Genomic DNA, 19041 nt, shown 5'->3' on the forward strand with positions numbered 1-19041 from the left:
TATGTATGAAACACATCAATTTATGGTGTAAATGTCTGAGCGTGCCCCCACATCTACACCTAGTCTTTTCTGTATTCATCTGTACTTAATTATGCCCCTCTGCTGTGGCACCTGGTTGCAACATCTCATCTTCTCTTAAAAAAATAATAATAATACTATATTTACAGTGAAAATATAGGCTACGGTTATGTATTTACTCTATGTACAAATATAAACACAGGATATATAAAAGAAAGCCCATTAGATATAAATAATATGTACAAAACCATGAACATTTTAAATTCATTTGTAAAGCCTCTTTTTCCAACTTTATTTATTTTATTTTATTCAACTGAGTATTTTAAATGGCATGGATTATGCTCCACAGACCGGACATGAACGTCTGGCGGTGACGTCACCGACAGGGCGGGGCCAACATTCCAACGGCTGTCTACTTTTGTCTCTACGTGGAGGAGGCAGGACTGCAAACTGGACGCTGTCTGGAATTTCAGGCGCACCGACAGTGAGTACCAATTTCCTGGCAACTTCTAGACCAACAGCTACTTACAGCTAGAGTTTGTTTCAGTAGTGTTTATTAAAAATAACATTAGTGTTTTAACCTTTCCTCTGTGTGGTAGCTGTTATCCTCTGGGCAGAGGGGTGGGTTTGTGAGAGTAAACAGGGATAGTTTCCTCCCTGTAAAACTTGCGTGTCTCTCGCTAGCCGGCTAGCGTTAGCTACACCTTCACTGTAGCCTATTCATCCTCGCGACGCTGGATAGGTCCTAGAAATGATGAAATAAAATAGCCTCTTACTGCTTTAAATTGTAAACAGATAACTTTTGATTAATTCACCGTCGCTCACAGGAGGAGGCTGGAAAGGTGGAGCGTGCACTAATTTTTGAAATATTCCCGGTGCACAAGCTAAATGACCCATACATACACTCACACACACACACACACACACACACACACGCACGCACGCACGCACGCACGCACAGTCTTTACACAAGGTGAGGCTAAGTGTTAAAGGTCTTTTGAAATGCTAAGTGTGTATAACCTCAGTGCTCCTCTGATGACAGATCACGTTTTGTCTTGCTGACACTTATTATTATGCCAGCACAATCCTACTAAATGTTTGACTTGTCACTGAATAGATATACCCCTCCCCTTCGGTGCCACATTTCTTTGAAATAGTATGAGACGTTTGCAGAGTAGATTTCACTCATTGTACTTGAGTTAGTATAACTGATCCTTAAAAAGACATTGTACTTGTGAGGTATTTATGTAAAGTGGGGATTTAGCATATGTTGTTAAAGGTTGTTGGATGTTTGAACGCTGAAATGAGACAGCCTGTTCAGTTACTCAGCATTTTTTGCGCTCATGTAAAACGGTGGTCTATGTAAACTTATTTACTGCTCTGAGTGATTTACCAGATTTTTCCTGTAGAGCCATCTGGAGCTGCAGCACATGTGCATCTGGGATAACAATTGTGGATCACTGACGGGACAGTCTTGAACAACAAGACTGTATCACGTAGTATATGAAAGACTCACATTTAAACTTGATAAATATTGTGAAGTAGAACAAGAAGTGTGCTGTGAATACAGGCACTTAGAAGTTGTCTTATTACCTGCATCACTGCTGTAATTCTTGACAATATTGTTGAGTATTTCTAATTGTCCATCCATAGTTAAATCCGGTTTCACTAGGGCAGCAGCTTACTTTGGCAGAGATGTTGTAAAAGATGTTTATTTCTTTACAGCAAAAATGTTAGCTCAATTATTTATATTAGGACTTAGCAGATAAAGTATTGTTCATAGTGTCAGCAGTGGAAAAAAAGCGCTGTTTGCACATCCTTTTGTGGGGAAAAACACTATAAATCATTTTAACCATGCCTTTTATTATCCTCATTGGTGTGGCCAGTTTGCCCATGAATGTGCATGTGTGGTATGTGCACTATGCTTTACACAAGCTGAAGTAAAAGGTGAACTTCCCTTATTCATGCTGCAGAACCACATGAGAGGTGTATGTGTTTTAAATACAGACATTACGTGTCTGATATTATCTCTGTAAAGACAAACCAGACTGTCAAGGAGGAGGAGGGAGTGTGCTTATATTTTGTTTCCGCCCTTACTCGTGCGCACACCTGTGCGAATGAACAGGTTGGCCTACTTTCTGCGCTGTAGGGATTTAAACAGGTGCCATTTCACTTGTTGTTGTTTTTTTGATGCAGTGAAAGTGATTGAGTTACTTGAAGGCAGCACTTGTTTTTACTTTTTTGTTGTTTGTCTTCAGCTTTATATTTTTGTAAAAAAAAATATTTCAGCTGCATTTGCTTTTTTTAATCTAATTTTAATTAGAAAGCAATGTCTGCCAAGGCTATACAGTCCCCTTAATTTATTAATTTATGAATAGAAAATGTTGTTTAATCTCAATCTTCATAAAAATACACAACATGATAGGTACATCCTGTGAGTGCTGGGGCTATTTTCAAGGATGAATTGTCCAGATAAATGTAAACTCCTCTATGAAAGTTCTATAGAGGACATATTTGAGTGTGAAGCACAGTGGATTACACTCACTGCTCTTTACTGTACTTTTGCTACACCAACAGAAAAAAATAGAGTCATGAGTTTTCACAGAGACATTCTCCTCATGTCTGTCCTCTTTTTGGGAGGTCAGGGGTCAGCCACATATTGATGACCTTGGAGCAGGGAGGTGTACAATGTCTTGCTCACGGGCACACGTCATGCTTGTGTGAGGAAAGGGTGTATCACAGTAACTGTGCCTTGTGCCGTCTGATTATACAGCATTTAAAGGATAATGCTTTACAGTGCTTTTGTTGAGTAATGGCAAACCCTTGTAGGTGTGGATGATTACCTGCAGCTGTAACCACCTCACCCATCTGATTCAGTGGCTTCTAAGTAACCTGTCTAATGACATTCTTAAGTGATGGTTGTTAGGGATTCCTGTGTTTACACCTTTGCTAGCACAGGCCTCTTGTACGTGCTCCATCTTTTACTACTGCTGCATCCCTTCGTGAAAAGTAGTGAGTTATAGAGAGCAAATTGCAAAGATATGGTCGGGGATACTGTCAACAAACCATTTCCTTTGAATATTTTCATGATGATTCATCATATACCCTAGCTTTAAATGCTTTTAGAACACCCCTAAACCCAGCCCATGGTGATATGCTTGCAGCTGCGCATGATGTCAGAGCTGTGTAAACTCCACATACAGAATTTGTTGTCATCACCTCTTTCTTACCTGTCAGCATGGCTGTGCTTATCCACACGACCTGAATAGGAACTAAATGGCTGGTGTCACAGACTGTTTGGTGTTTATGAGTCACTTTGAGTCACATCTGCGGGTGATTGTGACTGAGTAAAAATGTCCGTGTTCTTGCAGACTATGTTGGGTGTGCGCATATGAACTTGACCACACTTGGGAAGGGTGCCCACTCTATTTGTGTGCCTCACATTTCCCATGTAACTGTGTGGATGAAGCACTGGCAGGGCGGGGTGTGTCGACTCTACACATTTAACTCAGCCATCTGGGAGCAGCCCTCCGCTTTAAATTGACTGTAAGATCCATCAAAAGCGACCATAAATGGCGTCAATGTGCTGTTTTTGGCTTGACAATTAAAGCTAGTCCTTGGAAAGAAGTGTGTGTGTGTGTGTGTGTGTGTGTGTGTGTGTGTGTGTGTGTGTGTGTGTGTGTGTGAAATCTTCTTGTAAAACAGGAGCACGATAGATGAGAGAGCTTCTTGAATGAGTGTAGAAATGTCTTTAAAGATTACAAAACAAGTTCAGTTGCTCTTGTTTTGCTACGGCTAGATATCATGTGATCTGTATGTCTGAAAACCCACAGAGAAGTGTGTATGCCTTGCATTTCTTGTCCCTGTAGACCTTTTTCAGGAGTTATTTTGAATACCCTATAATTTCAGTTTAAAGTGCAACATCTTGCAATTTGGAAAATCTATTCCCAATATTTCTTGGTATTTACAGTATTAGTCAAAAGTAGGCAGTGTTATTCTGATGTAGTCTTTCACAGCAGCTAAATGCTGACATTTCAGTAATGTGATTGAACTCTATCAAGAGTATTGATATGCCTTTAGGCAAATATGAGCCACTCTATTGAGGAGCTTGCTGCTGCGTTCAGTTGAAGAGCGCAGGAATTTTCTCTTCTCCGAAGCACACAGTCCAGCTGTCAAAGACAGCAACTGTCTTCGGAGCCTGACGCACTGAACTCATTTTCTAGTGTTACACGGGATTTATTGCCGTCGTTTGTGGCGGTGGTTACAAACCCCCTATTCTTCTGTACTATCAGTGATACATCTCACATTTGTCCGCTGCCATCTGTGCCCTTGCTCCATGTACTTAACCCCTCTTCTGTTTTCACTCTCCCTCTGTTGAGGGTGTGACGAGAGCTGGCAGAGGACGGAATGTTTGTCGGCCCTTATTGTAGCTGGGCTGACTTCAGCGGCCACATTTCACATCCTTTTGGAGAACAGTTAAATATAGCAACACTGGCATCGTCATTTTCCTAATCGTTTAGTCAGGAGTTTGTGCTTTCCCCGATTTAGTATTACTTTGTAGAAGAAAAACACCCTGTTCTCTGTGATTCATAGCATGGCTTTTAGAAGTATCTCTGAGACAAAGGCAGCCTTAGTGTTGCTACCTAGAACCATTTTATTTTCTCACTGTTTTGGGCGTTTTTAAACTGTAAATGGACAAAAATGATTCCATCTTAATAACTTTGTTGGGAAGCTTTTGGATTTTGCAGGACAAAGTGTTATTTCATCACTTTGTTTTGTTTGTAGGAATAGCATTATGTGAACTGAGTCACATTTCAGAGACCACATGGCTACTGTTGAATCATCTTTCATGAATACTATTAATAGTTTCATTCATGAAAGAGGATGTACGGTTACTGGACTTTTGTTCATTGTTCGTCTGCCTGAATGTGTGCCTGTGAGGCTGCTGTGGCCACAGGAAGACTAGATGGGCTGAAACCACTCAAAGAAATTCACCATTTCTGGCTTATGTACCTTCAGTAATTATTACTGATAATCAAGTGGATTATAATCCATTTAAATGACTGGACATTCAACAGTTTCCTTTTATGGTTTTACACGTGTAGCACTGTGGAAACCAGAAAAGGCCTTGCCCAGGAGTTCTGACTAATACGCTGTGAAAATCAACAATCTGTACTTTAAATCAGGAAATGGGAACACTCTTCTGTCTGGAAAAATCTGTGATCCTTAGTTCACCACCACAGTATAGACCTCATCTTTGTTTTCTGAACACTTGTGTTCGAGAGGAATGCCATCATACCAGTTTAGCCTTGGAGAGCAAGGCAGCACACCCTGCTCACCTCTGTGTAAGTGAGGCTCGATCTACCCAGACCTCATGCATTCCTTCGCCAGTACAGAACGGGAAGGAGGTACTCAGAGGAATTCCTTATTTTCAGTGATTTTCACATGGCTGCTTTGCCTCAGAGGAGTTCGGGAACACTGTGTTTATAGTCAAGCAAAATAACTGAGATTGAGTCTTGTTATATGACTTTAGTCTCTTTAAATAAGTCCCTCTGCTAGGTGAGGACACTTTTGTCTGTTAAAATTTAAACAAAATAACCCAAACAGCTGCATGATAAACCAGCATCAAGGTCTTAACGTTTCAGAGGAGCAGCCCCTGCAGAAGCCTGGCAAATAATCCAGATTTTATGTTGTCACGTAACACTGGATGCAGTCTCCTTTGCTTTTCATTACAGCTGGCTCAGTTTGCGTGAAAGATTGTTTTAACACTAAAATAACATGATTAAATTTGATTTGTAGAGCTGATAAAAAGACTATAAAAGCAAGAGATTCTAATAAAAGAGGTCCATTTTGGAGGATTTGGAGGACATGTTACAGAAAGCAGGTTTGTCAGAAAGGGTTGTGTAAAATCATCAAAAGAGTGCAGTATAGTCTCAGCTTCTCTGCCTGTGTGTTTTTTTTTTTTTTAGCATGGGCTCGTTGCTATACAATGGAACAGGAAATTACTTTGATTATGGGAGAGAGTCGTGCTTGGAAAAGGAAAAGGGCTAAAGAGAGAAACTAAAGAGAACAGTAGATATGATCAGCCTGGGTGGGGATCAGCGGGAACAGTGAGGAGACTGATATTTAAGGTACTACTTTAAGATTTTTTAAACCGGACAGAAGAGTGACTTCTGCTGTGCTTGGAGAGGAAAGCTCACTTCTCTGTTGGCGAAGCTGAGACCGGTCTGTGACCTGAGAAGCAGAACAGTGTGCGGTCTTGATAAGTTTCAGGGCCTGAAAGGAGGTTTATGGGAGACTGATGAAGATGGGGTTCCCCTTAGGTCCTCTGTCCTGTCATTTCAAGACCCTGTTGATGACGCCGTGCTCTTTTTCTCTCCACAGTCCCATCTTTCTTTGACTGACCACCTCAGGTCAATCACAGAAACATGACTGGAAAGCTAACAAAAGAGGATATGGAGGAGATGGGGGAGATATTTGGAAAAATTGGTGAGTAAAATCCATGTTACCATGACAGTATATTATTATATTATGTATTATTAATATGTTGCAGTTGTTCCAGCCTTAGATGTACCATATGTCCTGGTGTCTAATGATTCCGTTTTGTGTTGTGTAGATCTGGACAGCGATGGATATATCAATGATTATGAACTTCATGAGCTCCTTAAAGATGCCGGCCATTCCCTACCTGGATACCAGGTTCGAGAGATCATCCAGAAACTCGATCGCAACAAGGATAATAAGATCAGCTTCGAGGAGTTTCTGTCGGTACGTTAAACAGAGCTCAGAACAGTTTGTTCCGTCAAGAAGTTTTCACCTTCAGTCCAGAGCTTTTCTCACTCTGAGTCGGTCTTTGTTTTCTGTTCTGCCTAAAAACAACTCGCCCTCCTGGGTGGGGCCGCTACGCAAAGCAACTTTTAGCAGCTCCATGCACGACGGAGTTGAAAGGCCTCTACAAACCACACACACACATACACACATACATACTCAGGGAATGTGGAAGTGAGGTCAGCAAAGTGGTGTGAGTTCCAGTATTTTGTTTCAGCCGTGATGAGAGAGCAGTCATTCACTGAGGCAGCTTCTGTTAGAAGAGGGCAGCATGATTCAAGATCTCAAGATCAGGAGCATCAACTAAAACAATTTTCTGGCTTTATTTTTTTCTTTCTATGATAGTTACATTGTCCTGTTTTAGGGTACATACTCTGACCATAATAACAAGTGAATCAAATTGTATTGTGTCCGAATATCTGTGACTTCACATAAAATGTGTTTCAGTGTGGAACTTAATCTCTCAGCTAATTAAAAGTACAACAATTTAGAAAATTAAATATGATTTTAAAATAGAGTGAAAAAAACACACAACATATTGCTAGCATTACTGAAAGGCTTTTAAAAAAAAGTGATGTGACTAAAAAGATGTCACTAATTCTACAATTATCTGTTTGCAAAAAATAAGGGTACACTTTCTACGGTGACTTCCTGAAAATAAAGCTGGAGTACGAGTACTTTTTTTTCCTCCCCCTCTGGCAGTGAGAACAATTGCGTGAACTTTGTCCACACGTGCTTGTAAGGCAAGCCGCCTCTCCCCTGTCCCCAGGGACGCTCTCGTCTCATCAGGTCTTTTTCTTGTCTACACTCCATCCATGGCTGTGACTGGAGGCTGTGACTGGAGACTGTTTCCAGGTTGTCCATCCGTATGTACGTACGTCTGTGCAGACATCCCTCCCATTCTTGTGAACTCAAGAATGCCTTGAGGGAGTGTCTTCAGATTAGTTACAAATGTGCACTTGGACGCAACGGTGAACTGATCAGATTTTGGTGGTCAAAGGTCAAGATCACTGTGACCTTGCATTTGTCTTATTCTCGTAGACACAATGTCTCAAGATGGCCTTGGGGGAGTGTCCTCGAATCTGGCACAAATGTCCACTTAGACTCACGGATGAACTGATTTGGAATTTGGTGGTCAAAGGACTAAAATAAAGGTCACTGTGACCTCACAGATCAGGTTTTTGGCTATGACTCAAGAATTCATACATTAATAACACCAAATTTTTAAAGGATAAAAGTGATGACATTTTATATCCAAAAGGTTAAGGGTCAACTTCACTGTGACATCATAAAGTTCTGCAAAAACCCTTTTCTGGCCATCACTCAACATCATATCTCAGGAACAGAAGGGGAGACATTTTGTCAGATACTGAACTGGTGACACTAATCTCGGCTGCCCACCTTAAAACTGTGTTGACTGTATAGATCTTAAGTGCTGCCAGGGGGAGGATGAGCGTTAAGCATCTTTTCCTTCTCTGCCTCTTTAACTAAACCTCTGATTAGACACTCTGTTTAATAGACAGCATCTTCATTTAGCTTATTTCAACTTCATCAATCTGAAGTATTTTATTTCCATTTAAATTTAGGCTTTTATATAGCTATTTAAACATATGTCCAGTCGTTGTTTTATATATGGGTTTTGTTGTAAATTGTGCCTGTCCTTTGGAAAAATAATTTAAATTGTAACAACCAATGTATATTTTCACTTACCCAGTCGGGAAAGTGGGTCAGAAGTCTGCTTGCCCAAAGTCAATTTTTATTTGCCACTATGGAAATTGTTTCATTAGCTGTTATGAAATAGCACAAAGTTAATTTTGATTAAAAACAAGCCCGTCTTTCCTCCTAGTTCTCAAACCTGCAACAGACTGTTGGAGGTGGAGTTTCACCCACAACCTCTAACGACACCCAATTAAACTCCTGTTTCCAGAATAACTGCAGTGCTCACTTGTATTCAGTACTGCGCATGTGCAACTCTCAGCAGATATGAGAAGGGAGGGAGATGACTCACTACTAAGCTACTTCCTTTCATCAGCTCTGGAAAAAACAATGTGTTTTTTTTACAATTTGCACGATTAGGCAAGTGAGTTGCCAGATTTGCAAGCCCAACGTGGCATTTCACTTGCCCCGGGCAATTGGGCAATCCTTACTGTTGAGCCCTGAATAATTTTATCTAGAAATGTACCTGATTGATCTGTTGATTTGTGTGATTATTCAAAATAGGGATTTGGCTGTTGCAGTGTGCAATGCTGTGTCCATGTGCTGGCGGGAAGGGAGGACATCTGGGACTTTCCAGTTAGGTGCTAAGCAGCATTGTGCCATTGTATTAGGGAGGCGTGTTCTCCTCCACTAGATTAAATGCATATAGAGTGAATGTGAATGTCCGCCTTACTGCCCATAGATGTGAATGTTAGATTAAAGGGATTTTTGCCAACTTGTACAATTAAATGGAAATCATCTTTCTTTGCAAGGTCATGATTGTCTTGTTGTGGTTACCTCTTTTACCTAGAGTGGCCAGAAAAATGCAAGCTGGCACACTGTGACCTGCCGCATATTTGTGGTAAAGAGTGCTGTGCTCACACTCAGGCTGAATAGCTCATTGTGGTCACACCAACGCCCGTAGGGCTGAGGTCACTGATGAAGCAGCAGCGATAACTTCAGGTTCAGGAAGTATCGCGCACACTACCATAGAATACGTATTGTCAAAGTCAGCTTTGTGATAAGCTACATACAGAATGAACTCACAGTACAGAACTCTCTATGGTCTCATTAGTTGTTGTTGAGACCCACTTAATGTTTAGAGATCATTATTTGATGTTGGGACAAGCCCGAGGGTGGTGTTCGCGTGGAGGAGGATATCAGCTGTAGCCCTGATGGTTTACTGTTACTGTTGATAATGACATACTGGCACTCGCACACTCAACACTGTAATAATTAGATGTGTAGTGAATGCACAGTCTCACTTTAAATCACTACAGTGTACTTACATGCACAACACAGCATCACTTGCTTTTATGAACCCATCAACCCAGTGTTTTTCTTGACCTGTTATCTTCTCAGCTTTTTAGCCGGCAGCTTGGCTTTATTTTTTTTAATGCCAGCCGGTTGTCATGGAGGCTAGCAGAAGCTCTACAGCCCAACAAGGGATGCAAGGAGAGAAGATGATCGAGGTTTTTGCACACAAGTATTGCTGCAACCAAACCATTGATAAATCTATTGATCAAGCCAAAATTTTTGAAAATGAATGACAAATCATGAGTGATTTGTGGTAACAAAAATTATTTGTGAAAGATTCTACAAATCAATTCACCAGAATCATGGTGTAATAACAAAATATGTGATTGATCTGCTCTTAGTGGGCACTTTGTTAGATACACCTGTACAATCTAATGCAATCTTACACAACTGCTCAACAGCTAAGTCTATTTTTTGATGTCTATAATGTTTTTAATGATGTGTGTTTGTTGATGCTGCCATTGAGGTGTTAAATTAGCATTGAGGTCAAAGTAAATGGTGGTGTTGTACTGGATTGTATTGTTTGTAGAGGTGTTTCTCATTCTGACCTCCTCATGTATGTAAATAGAGAGGACAAAAAAGTAGGAACAACAACACTACCTTTATGATCTCAGTAATAAACATAAAAATAAAACTACACATTTTTGACATTGTCAACAAAAACCTGAACATTACTTGCTTTGTAATGGTAGTATTTATAGCAGAACTTGTTTATTGAATTTCATTAGATTGGACGGGTAAATCAAATATTTTATTTAATATTTAATTTCCTTGTTTAAACTGATGTAATGCGGACACTTGTCCACAAACATGCTATGATTGAAACATATAAATGGCAGAGGGTTATTTTGCTAGTTATTATTGGCCAAAGCAATGACTTGGTTAACCACTACAACTCGATTTCTTATCTACAAATCAAAATGTACATGAATATGTCTTCATATTTCACAAACTTCAGCCTATAACAATAAGTTGGTATTTCCGAGGAATAGTGGTATTTGGTGTCTGAGCATTCTTTTGTCTCGTTTTAGATCGTCCATGAGCTGAGGGGCACTGAAGTAGCAAAAACTTTCCGCAAGGTCATCAACAGAAAAGAAGGCATCCTGGCTATCGGAGGGACGTCTGAGCTGTCAAGCGAAGGCACACAACACTCGTTCTCTGGTAGGACGTGTGTACATCGTCCCTTTCCTCTCTCCAGTCACTGCTGATGTTTGTCATAAACTGTAACCTCTGCACTCCAGCTGCAGATGCTCCATTTACCCATAAAGAAACCCATAATGGGCAATGTGACCCACTTATATGACTGATTATGAGCGATACAGCTACATTATATTGTTGGTGTTTTTGCTTTTAACTGATGCCTGTGTGTGTTCATCCTGACAGAGGAGGAGCGATATGCTTTTGTGAATTGGATCAACACTGCTCTGGAAAAAGACCCCGACTGCAAACACGTCCTGCCCATGGATCCCAACACAGACTCTCTCTTCAAATCTGTCGGAGATGGTATAGTACTATGGTGAGAGTTCCTGTTTTCACCTCAAGCTAGCAGCACAACTCCCCCCTCCCTCACCTGGCTAAATAAATGTCAGATACCTGCATCCCACTGCACTTTGTTGTGATCACATTCTGGCTGAAGGAAAGACAAATATGAGCCTTTACTGGGATATCATTAAACCATAACAACACTCTGCCTCACATTGCAGAGAAGATAAACTATTAAGATATTACTACATTAATTAAGAATATACAGAAATAAATACATATTGTTCCAAATATGAGATGGGTTTTGTTAAATCACCAGTTCAAGGTATGTAATTGTATATCATTTGAAACAAAATAATACTTAATAACTAAAGTAGAAAATAAAGTTTAAAATAAGTTGATATAAATCAGGGTGTCTGCAGGTCGTTAAAAAATGTTTAATTTCTTAAAACGTCAATTTTTATTTTTATTTTTATTAATTTTAGGCCTTAAAAGTCCGTAAATAGGCTTACATTTTAGTTTGTGAAGTATTTTTTGCCACAAAAGTGATCTATATATATCTTTATATATTTTTTTTACCTGCAATGCTTGAATAAGAAAAGAGGATTTGTCCAATAATCTGTCCTAAATTCTGTTAAAAATCATCTTGAAAATGTCTTCAAAAGAATTTGATTTAAGTGTCTGATGCCCATAGACACCCTAAAAATTAGAGTAACTTAATCAAAATTGCAAACACTGGTGTAAAGGTAGACCATACTGGGCTTGGTTCAATTAGCATTTGATAGCCAAATAATCTGCACTTTCTTATGTCAGATTTTGGATTAACATAAAAAAATTGCAGAGCTACAAAGTCGCTTGGTACGTTTAACCAATTGGCCAGTAGGATGAATTTTTGACAGCAAGTTGCTTAATGTCACATTGTCACAGGCATTTATCTTTTGCAAACCATAAACATTTCAGTCACTCTCTCTGCCTTATTTTACAGCAAGGTTACTGCATCAGATGTCTGATAAAATTTCATGTTTGGTTTTGTTCACAGCAAAATGGTTAACTTGTCAGTGCCAGACACAATCGATGAGAGGGCCATAAATAAGAAGAAGCTGACGCCATTTACGACACAGGTCAGATGACTTTACTGTCAGGGCTGCTGTTTCTCTTGCTTGTTATTGGAATTTCCCAACAACTGATGTTTTAAACCTTGCAGGAGAATCTGAACTTGGCCCTGAACTCAGCTTCTGCTATTGGCTGCCATGTGGTGAACATTGGTGCGTTAGACTTGAAAGAGGGGAAGCCCCATTTGGTGCTGGGCCTGCTGTGGCAGATCATCAAGATCGGTCTGTTTGCTGACATCGAGCTCAGCAGAAATGAAGGTATGGGGCATTTTGATAGGTTGATAGGTCCATTACATAACATGTATTAAGCCTGTGTTCCTGTGAACCGGTTTACACCTGATATTAACAAGCGTCTTCGGTCGTCTGATGACAAGTGGACAGCGCTAAATACAAGTGTAAACCACCACCAATATTCCTTGTGATCCACTCACTCAAAATCTGAACACAGGTCGTGGTCAGCTGGAGACGCATCATAGACAAAGATGTGAATGACCATGTGTTTTGACTGCCCAATGGTGTTCAGATCACCAAAACGCATATTAATACCAGGTGTAAACAGGCTCAATCACAAGGGTTTCCTGCTCTGTTGTCCAGTATCTTAACTGATCATTAACACCCCTCGACAGCGCTGGCGGCATTGCTGAGAGACGGGGAAACCCTGGAGGACCTGATGAAGCTGTCCCCAGAGGAACTGCTGTTGCGGTGGGCAAACTTTCACCTGGAAAATGCTGGCTGGCAGAAGATCAACAACTTCAGCTCTGACATTAAGGTGGGACTACTTACTGACATTAAATCCTGTAGGTGGATATAAATACTAGGTGCAGGTAGAGAAAGAACATGACAATTTTATGAAACAATAATAGGGATCAAATGTCTTGGTTTAAAGGTTCTTTTGGTCCACAGGGTTTTACCCTTTTCCCCTTGTTTATTTTCCAGCACCTCTCTAGTTACTAAGTCCATCAACACAGGTATCTATCAGCACACTGGGCCAGGCATACATGTTTGTGTTTGCACAAACTCACTCAGATATCCGCCTACACTGTTCCAAAAATAGGACTGAATGTTTCGTGTTTCTTTCTGGGAAACATTGGCAAACTGTCAAATGTATGTGTAAGCATTGAATATATTATGTGCACATTTTGTGGTTTAAAAGGTAAAAAGTGCATTTGTTTCTTTGGCAACAGTCCTACTGCTCAGGAAGTTCAGATAAATAATAGCAATTACTATGTCAGATGAACAGCATTTGTGTGGGTTGGAATATGTCATTACACGGTTGGGCATTGCCAGGACCAAGCTACGGCACCTGTCTGGTTACCTTTGTTTTTTTTCTCATGCTATCTCTCGTTGGTGTGTTTTGTACACAGAAAAAAGAAGTTTTCTGAGATACCTCGCCTTTGTTCTGTCTGTTCTACGAAGCAATGTAACACTTTGCAATCTAATTGTCTTATAGTTATATTTAAAATTCAGTATTTGCTTGATACTTACTTAATATGCCTAATGTAGTGTAGTGTAGGAAACTAATGTTATTACAGAACTACATGTTTGGAGGACCCATCTGAATATTTGATTTAAGTAGGTGATAGACAAAAAACAAAACATAGTGTGTACAAACAGTATCAAGTTTATCTGTTCTTCTATCTTAATGAGACAATAACAAGACAAATATTACAATTATGTGACATTGTGGATTTTAATTAGTAGAAATCTGATTGCTTTTGTTTGTATTATTTTCCAGGATTCGAGGGCCTATTTCCACCTCCTGAATCAAATCTCCCCAAAAGGCACAGAGGAAGATCAGCCACGCATAGACATTAACATGAGTGGCTTCAGTGTAAGCTCTCTGGCAGTCAGCACTCGCAGTTGAGTATCTTCACCACATGGTAACAGCTGTACGGTGTCTCTGATCGGAGCATGTGGTCTGTGTGTTGTTCAGGAGAAAGACGACGTGAACAGGGCAGAGGCCATGCTGCAGCAGGCCGACAGGCTCGGCTGTCGACAGTTTGTCACCCCAAACGATGTGGTCAGCGGAAACCCCAAACTCAACCTTGCCTTTGTGGCCAATCTGTTCAACAAATATCCAGCGCTGACCAAACCTGAGAGTGAGGACATAGACTGGGGACTGTTGGAAGGTGGGTATGGCGAGAGAGTGGGTCGTTCATTTCTAGTATTAAAACATTGTTGTTGTTTGTCACACGTTTCCCAGTATCCTTGTCTGCTACCATGTTGGAAGAGAATTGGCTGTGAAAAAAAAGGTCTAAATACTAGGGTTGGGAACGATTAACCGATACGACCGGATATCCGGTTTGACAAGCGAGAGATACGGCTACGTCGGACGGATACCAGATAATTTGCTTTTATAGCTAACAGAGTGACACCAGGTCTTTTTAGTTTCGGTGAGATGGACAACCTACACTGACTGTGACTTAGACCTCTGGTATGGCTGCCAGCTGTGTTGCCTCAGAGCCAGCTAAATCCCATAATCCTTTGCTGTCTAGGTGAGACACGAGAAGAGAGGACATTCAGAAACTGGATGAACTCTCTGGGAGTCAACCCACATGTCAATCATCTGTACGGGTATGTACCACAAACAAGATACTAGGACAGAGTTGATCTCACTCCTGTGCACGCTGACATGCTAACATCTGAAAAGGTTTTATAACTTATTTAATGTAAATTATTATCAAACACAACCTTGTCTTATAGAGACCTACAGGATGCCATGGTCATCTTTCAACTCTATGAGAGGATTAAAGTTGCTGTTGACTGGAACAACAAGGTCAACAAGCCGCCTTACCCCAAGCTGGGAACCAACATGAAGAAGGTAAAACGGATTCCTTTGAAACGTTCCTACACAAGGAAAAAAATATGTTTTGGCTGTCTTTTGCCAACTATTTTACTTGTGCCTCTAGCTGGAGAATTGCAACTATGCAGTGGAACTGGGAAAATCAGCCAAGTTCTCCCTGGTTGGCATCGGCGGGCAGGACCTGAACGATGGCAATGCTACCCTGACTCTGGCACTGGTGTGGCAGCTGATGAGAAGGTGAAACACACCTGCATCATGATCACTTCAGAGAAATTTGGTCCTCAAGAAAAAAACACAAACAGCCTGGTGGGGCTGGGTATCAGTTCTTGTTACCTTTAGGATATAGATCTAAATAATCCAGCACCTAGTAGTATTGAAACATCTACTGTCAAACGATACCCGCATTCAATCCCTTTACCGTCAGGGTTCTGATCCTGGACCATCCCAACTCCCCACCAGATTGGTAAACTTTCTCTTGCTGCCATCTCCACAGCCGCTCTCCTCCTGGCGAGTCTACTCAGTTAGACACAAACAATCTGGTGTGGTTACGTGGAGCACAGTGTATTTGATAAAGTTTGCTGTTCAGCGTTCTGAGATGCCACCACAATATTCAGAAGTATGGCTTTACTGCACACCACTACATTCAGGCTATTGTTGAATGTCGCACTGCAACAGCATCAGCATCACTTTAAGGGTACTGCTTATAGGATTTTATAAATGTTACCCAGCCCTATGGCCTGGCATGCCAAGCATGTGTGGTGGATTCATAACTAGATTCTCTGCTGTATCTTTTTTTAATGTTATTTGGAAGTTAAATCAATGCAAACAAGTGAGACAGAGAAATCTTTATCTATTTAAACATATAAAGAACTAAAAATGACGAATGAGGGCACTTAAAAGTATTGGGTCTGGAATAGCTGAGGATTTCTGGGGGAAACAAACAAATCAAAAGGATATTTAGGTACATGAACATAGATTGATGTTTAAATCAGCTGCATCCAAATAACAATTTGTCTTTCAGTCAGTATCTCTGTGTGGCATTTTGAAACACTATAATCGACATTAACTTCACAGTTAGATTCATTGTGTTAACACTGTATGTTTACTGCAAACAATTTTCAGGGAGTGGTTAGTTGGTGAGCTCCATTTCATGCCAGTGGTGTTGTTAATGTGTGTGTTCCTCCAAATCGAGACCACATTTTCATAAACTCAGATGCCAGAATGTGCGTTGACATATTTAGTAGAGCCACATATTTCATATGCTTTGGATTTGAGTGACCTTAAATTATTAAATCACAGCGATGCAGATAAACTCCATAGTTTGTTAAACAAACAAAAGCGGTCCAGAATTAAAGTTTCCTCCCTGGCGTTTTATTTTTTCAAGTGTAAAATGTGTTCGGTTCATGTATAAAACAAACGTTCTGCATCTCCACTCTCTCAGATATACATTGAATGTACTGGAGGAGCTGGGTGATGGACAGAAAGTAAATGATGACATCATCGTAACATGGGTGAACAAAACGTTGGCAGAAGCTGGAAAGTCAACAAAGATTTCAAGCTTTAAGGTAAACCCATTTTTTTCTTTGTGATTACAATTCTGTGTGCTGATTTCAATAAGACATTTTAATATGAAACTGTGACATTAGACGTGTGTTACTAAATAATCTAATGTCTTTTTTGTTTTGTTTTAGCTTGTTCTGAATTTTCAACGGCATCTCGCGGTTTTAAAATGAGAAAGAAATAAGCAGTTTTACATACTCGCTGTAACAAAATGCTGTTCTTTATTACCTAAATCTGGTAGTTTAATGTAATTTTTATACAGGTAGTGTCATACAAACCTGTCAGTCTGGTAAACTTCTGTTTTAATTTTTTCAATCTGTGTGTCGTGTGGTGATCAGGACAAAGAGATCAGCAGCAGTTTGGCAGTAGTGGAACTGATAGACGCCATCCAGCCCGGCAGCATCGACTACGATCTGATAAAGACAGGCAGCCTCTCTGAAGACGACAAGCTGGAGAACGCCAAGTAAGATTTTCGAGGACAAAAACAAAGAAAAGCAATCTTTCGCTGTTATTTTGATAAGTACGTGTAAACCAGTTTTATACCAACCAACCTCTCTGTCCTTAGATACGCCATCTCCATGGCGAGGAAGATCGGAGCCCGCGTCTACGCTCTGCCAGAAGACCTTGTGGAGGTCAAGCCCAAAATGGTGATGACAGTCTTTGCCTGCTTGATGGGTCGGGGGATGAACCGAGCCTAAGAGACTGGCTGGGATCTTTGTGGCACTTACATAAATACACAAGCCATTAGCATTTTGAAGAGCTGCCCCAAATGAAGAAGAAGCTTTTTTTCTTTTTTTTTTCTTTTTTTTTTTGAATGAGAACAACATGCTGTCAGAATCAGAAATTCACATGCACCCCCACCTCCTTTGAGGTGTTACTGAGAAATAATGTGCTCTTATTTAAAGTGAATCCACAACACTAAAATTTCTAAAGAGATGGGTCTCGTGTTACAGTGGACAACTTTGTTACTTTCAATATTCAAAACTCTTAATTATGTGTAAGGATGCTGTCTTTTAAAGCAAACATTCATTTTTCCAGCTGCAAGGTTGTTTACATATTTTTACTCGGACTGATAAGTAAATTATATTCTTGACGAAGCTACACACATTCCTGAATACCATACTTATGAATAAATGCTTGGCAAGGCAAAAAAAAAAAAAAAGTCAGAGAGGCGGGATGTTTAGGTGGAGCACAGGTCGAAAACCACCCAAACATTGCCTCTCACTTAATGAAGTACAAGCATGTCTTAATAACTGGCACCATAAACTTCTACATATCTGTATACAGAAGCCAAACGGTCGAACTATAGTCACGACCAGCCTGGCCTGCTGTCTGTATTCTTGTACTCGTCATTTGTTTGTTTCTTGGGATTATTACTCGAGGTAAATGCTGTTATTTGAGGGTGTCTGGTCTGTGTTGTCTTGGACTTCTGTCTTTTTTTTTTTTGGTCTGTTACGTCGGATGAGGAGCAGGCGGACTGGACTCTCCTGGCTTCTGCTGTGCCTTCTACTCGTCTCAAAGACGACTTGTACTCACGCTTTCAGGTTTCCCCTTCTTTTGTATTCAACATTACCAAATATAAACAATAACTCATTCCAGGTAGTTTCATGATATTCTATGACAATGGCCAAATTGTATTTGGTCTCACGTTCATGTCTACTCTAAGTGCTTTACATGTAACAATAAAAATGAATTTGAAAAGTGCTCATGTGTTTTTATCTTTTTTCTCCACACTTTCTGGAGCAGGCGTCCTCCATAGAAGTGGAGTTGAGCACATGTTAATCTGTTAATCAGCCACTGTTATCCTCACTAAACAGTTATGGTGGTCCAGCTTATCGCAAAGCTCAGATCATCTCAAACTGGTTTCTTGCACGTGACAATGAATTCACTGTCCTCCAATGGCCTCCACAGTCACCAGATCTCAATCCAGTAGAGCACCTTTGGGATGTGGTGGGAGATTTGCATCATCAATGTGCAGCCAACAAATCTGCAGCAACTGTGTGATGCTATCATGTCAGTATATACTAAAAACTCAGGGATGTTTCCAGCACCCTGTTGAATCTATGCCACCAAGAATTAAGGCAGGTCTGAAGGCAAAAGGGGTCCAACCTAGTAATAGTAGGGTATATATGTATATGTATATATGCGAGTGTCAGTGTGTGTGGATTTCATATGGCTTTTTTGTTTTAGTTACAATATTTATAACACAAACTCAAATTCACAGTA

General features: G+C 40.3%; 1 protein-coding gene across 1 annotated transcript; it reads left to right on the top strand.

The window, feature by feature from the left end:
* The first annotated feature begins 386 nt into the window (after positions 1-386).
* On the top strand, positions 387-18519 carry pls3 (plastin 3 (T isoform)). Its single transcript, XM_050040634.1, has 16 exons — positions 387-502; positions 6403-6507; positions 6635-6786; positions 10890-11019; positions 11242-11374; positions 12380-12461; positions 12545-12710; positions 13079-13221; positions 14188-14283; positions 14386-14581; positions 14948-15026; positions 15156-15273; positions 15362-15492; positions 16697-16820; positions 17154-17278; positions 17381-18519. Exons 2-16 carry the CDS (start codon positions 6447-6449, stop codon positions 17511-17513), a joined length of 1869 nt encoding a protein of 622 aa, XP_049896591.1. The 5' UTR covers positions 387-502; positions 6403-6446; the 3' UTR covers positions 17514-18519.
* The last annotated feature ends 522 nt before the right edge of the window (positions 18520-19041 follow it).

This window comes from Epinephelus moara, chromosome 3 (genome assembly GCF_006386435.1).
Source record: "Epinephelus moara isolate mb chromosome 3, YSFRI_EMoa_1.0, whole genome shotgun sequence".
In the NCBI taxonomy this organism is placed as follows: Eukaryota; Metazoa; Chordata; class Actinopteri; order Perciformes; family Serranidae; genus Epinephelus; species Epinephelus moara.

What these genes read in the sequence shown, in the direction of transcription:
- pls3 (XM_050040634.1), top strand. Translation starts at nt 6,447, where the DNA reads ATGACTGGAAAGCTAACAAAAGAGGATATGGAGGAGATGGGGGAGATA. An exon ending in CACACAACACTCGTTCTCTG is followed by an intron (nt 11,020 to 11,241) that starts GTAGGACGTGTG and finishes TCATCCTGACAG; the next exon opens with AGGAGGAGCGATATGCTTTT. An exon ending in CATGTCAATCATCTGTACGG is followed by an intron (nt 15,027 to 15,155) that starts GTATGTACCACA and finishes CTTGTCTTATAG; the next exon opens with AGACCTACAGGATGCCATGG.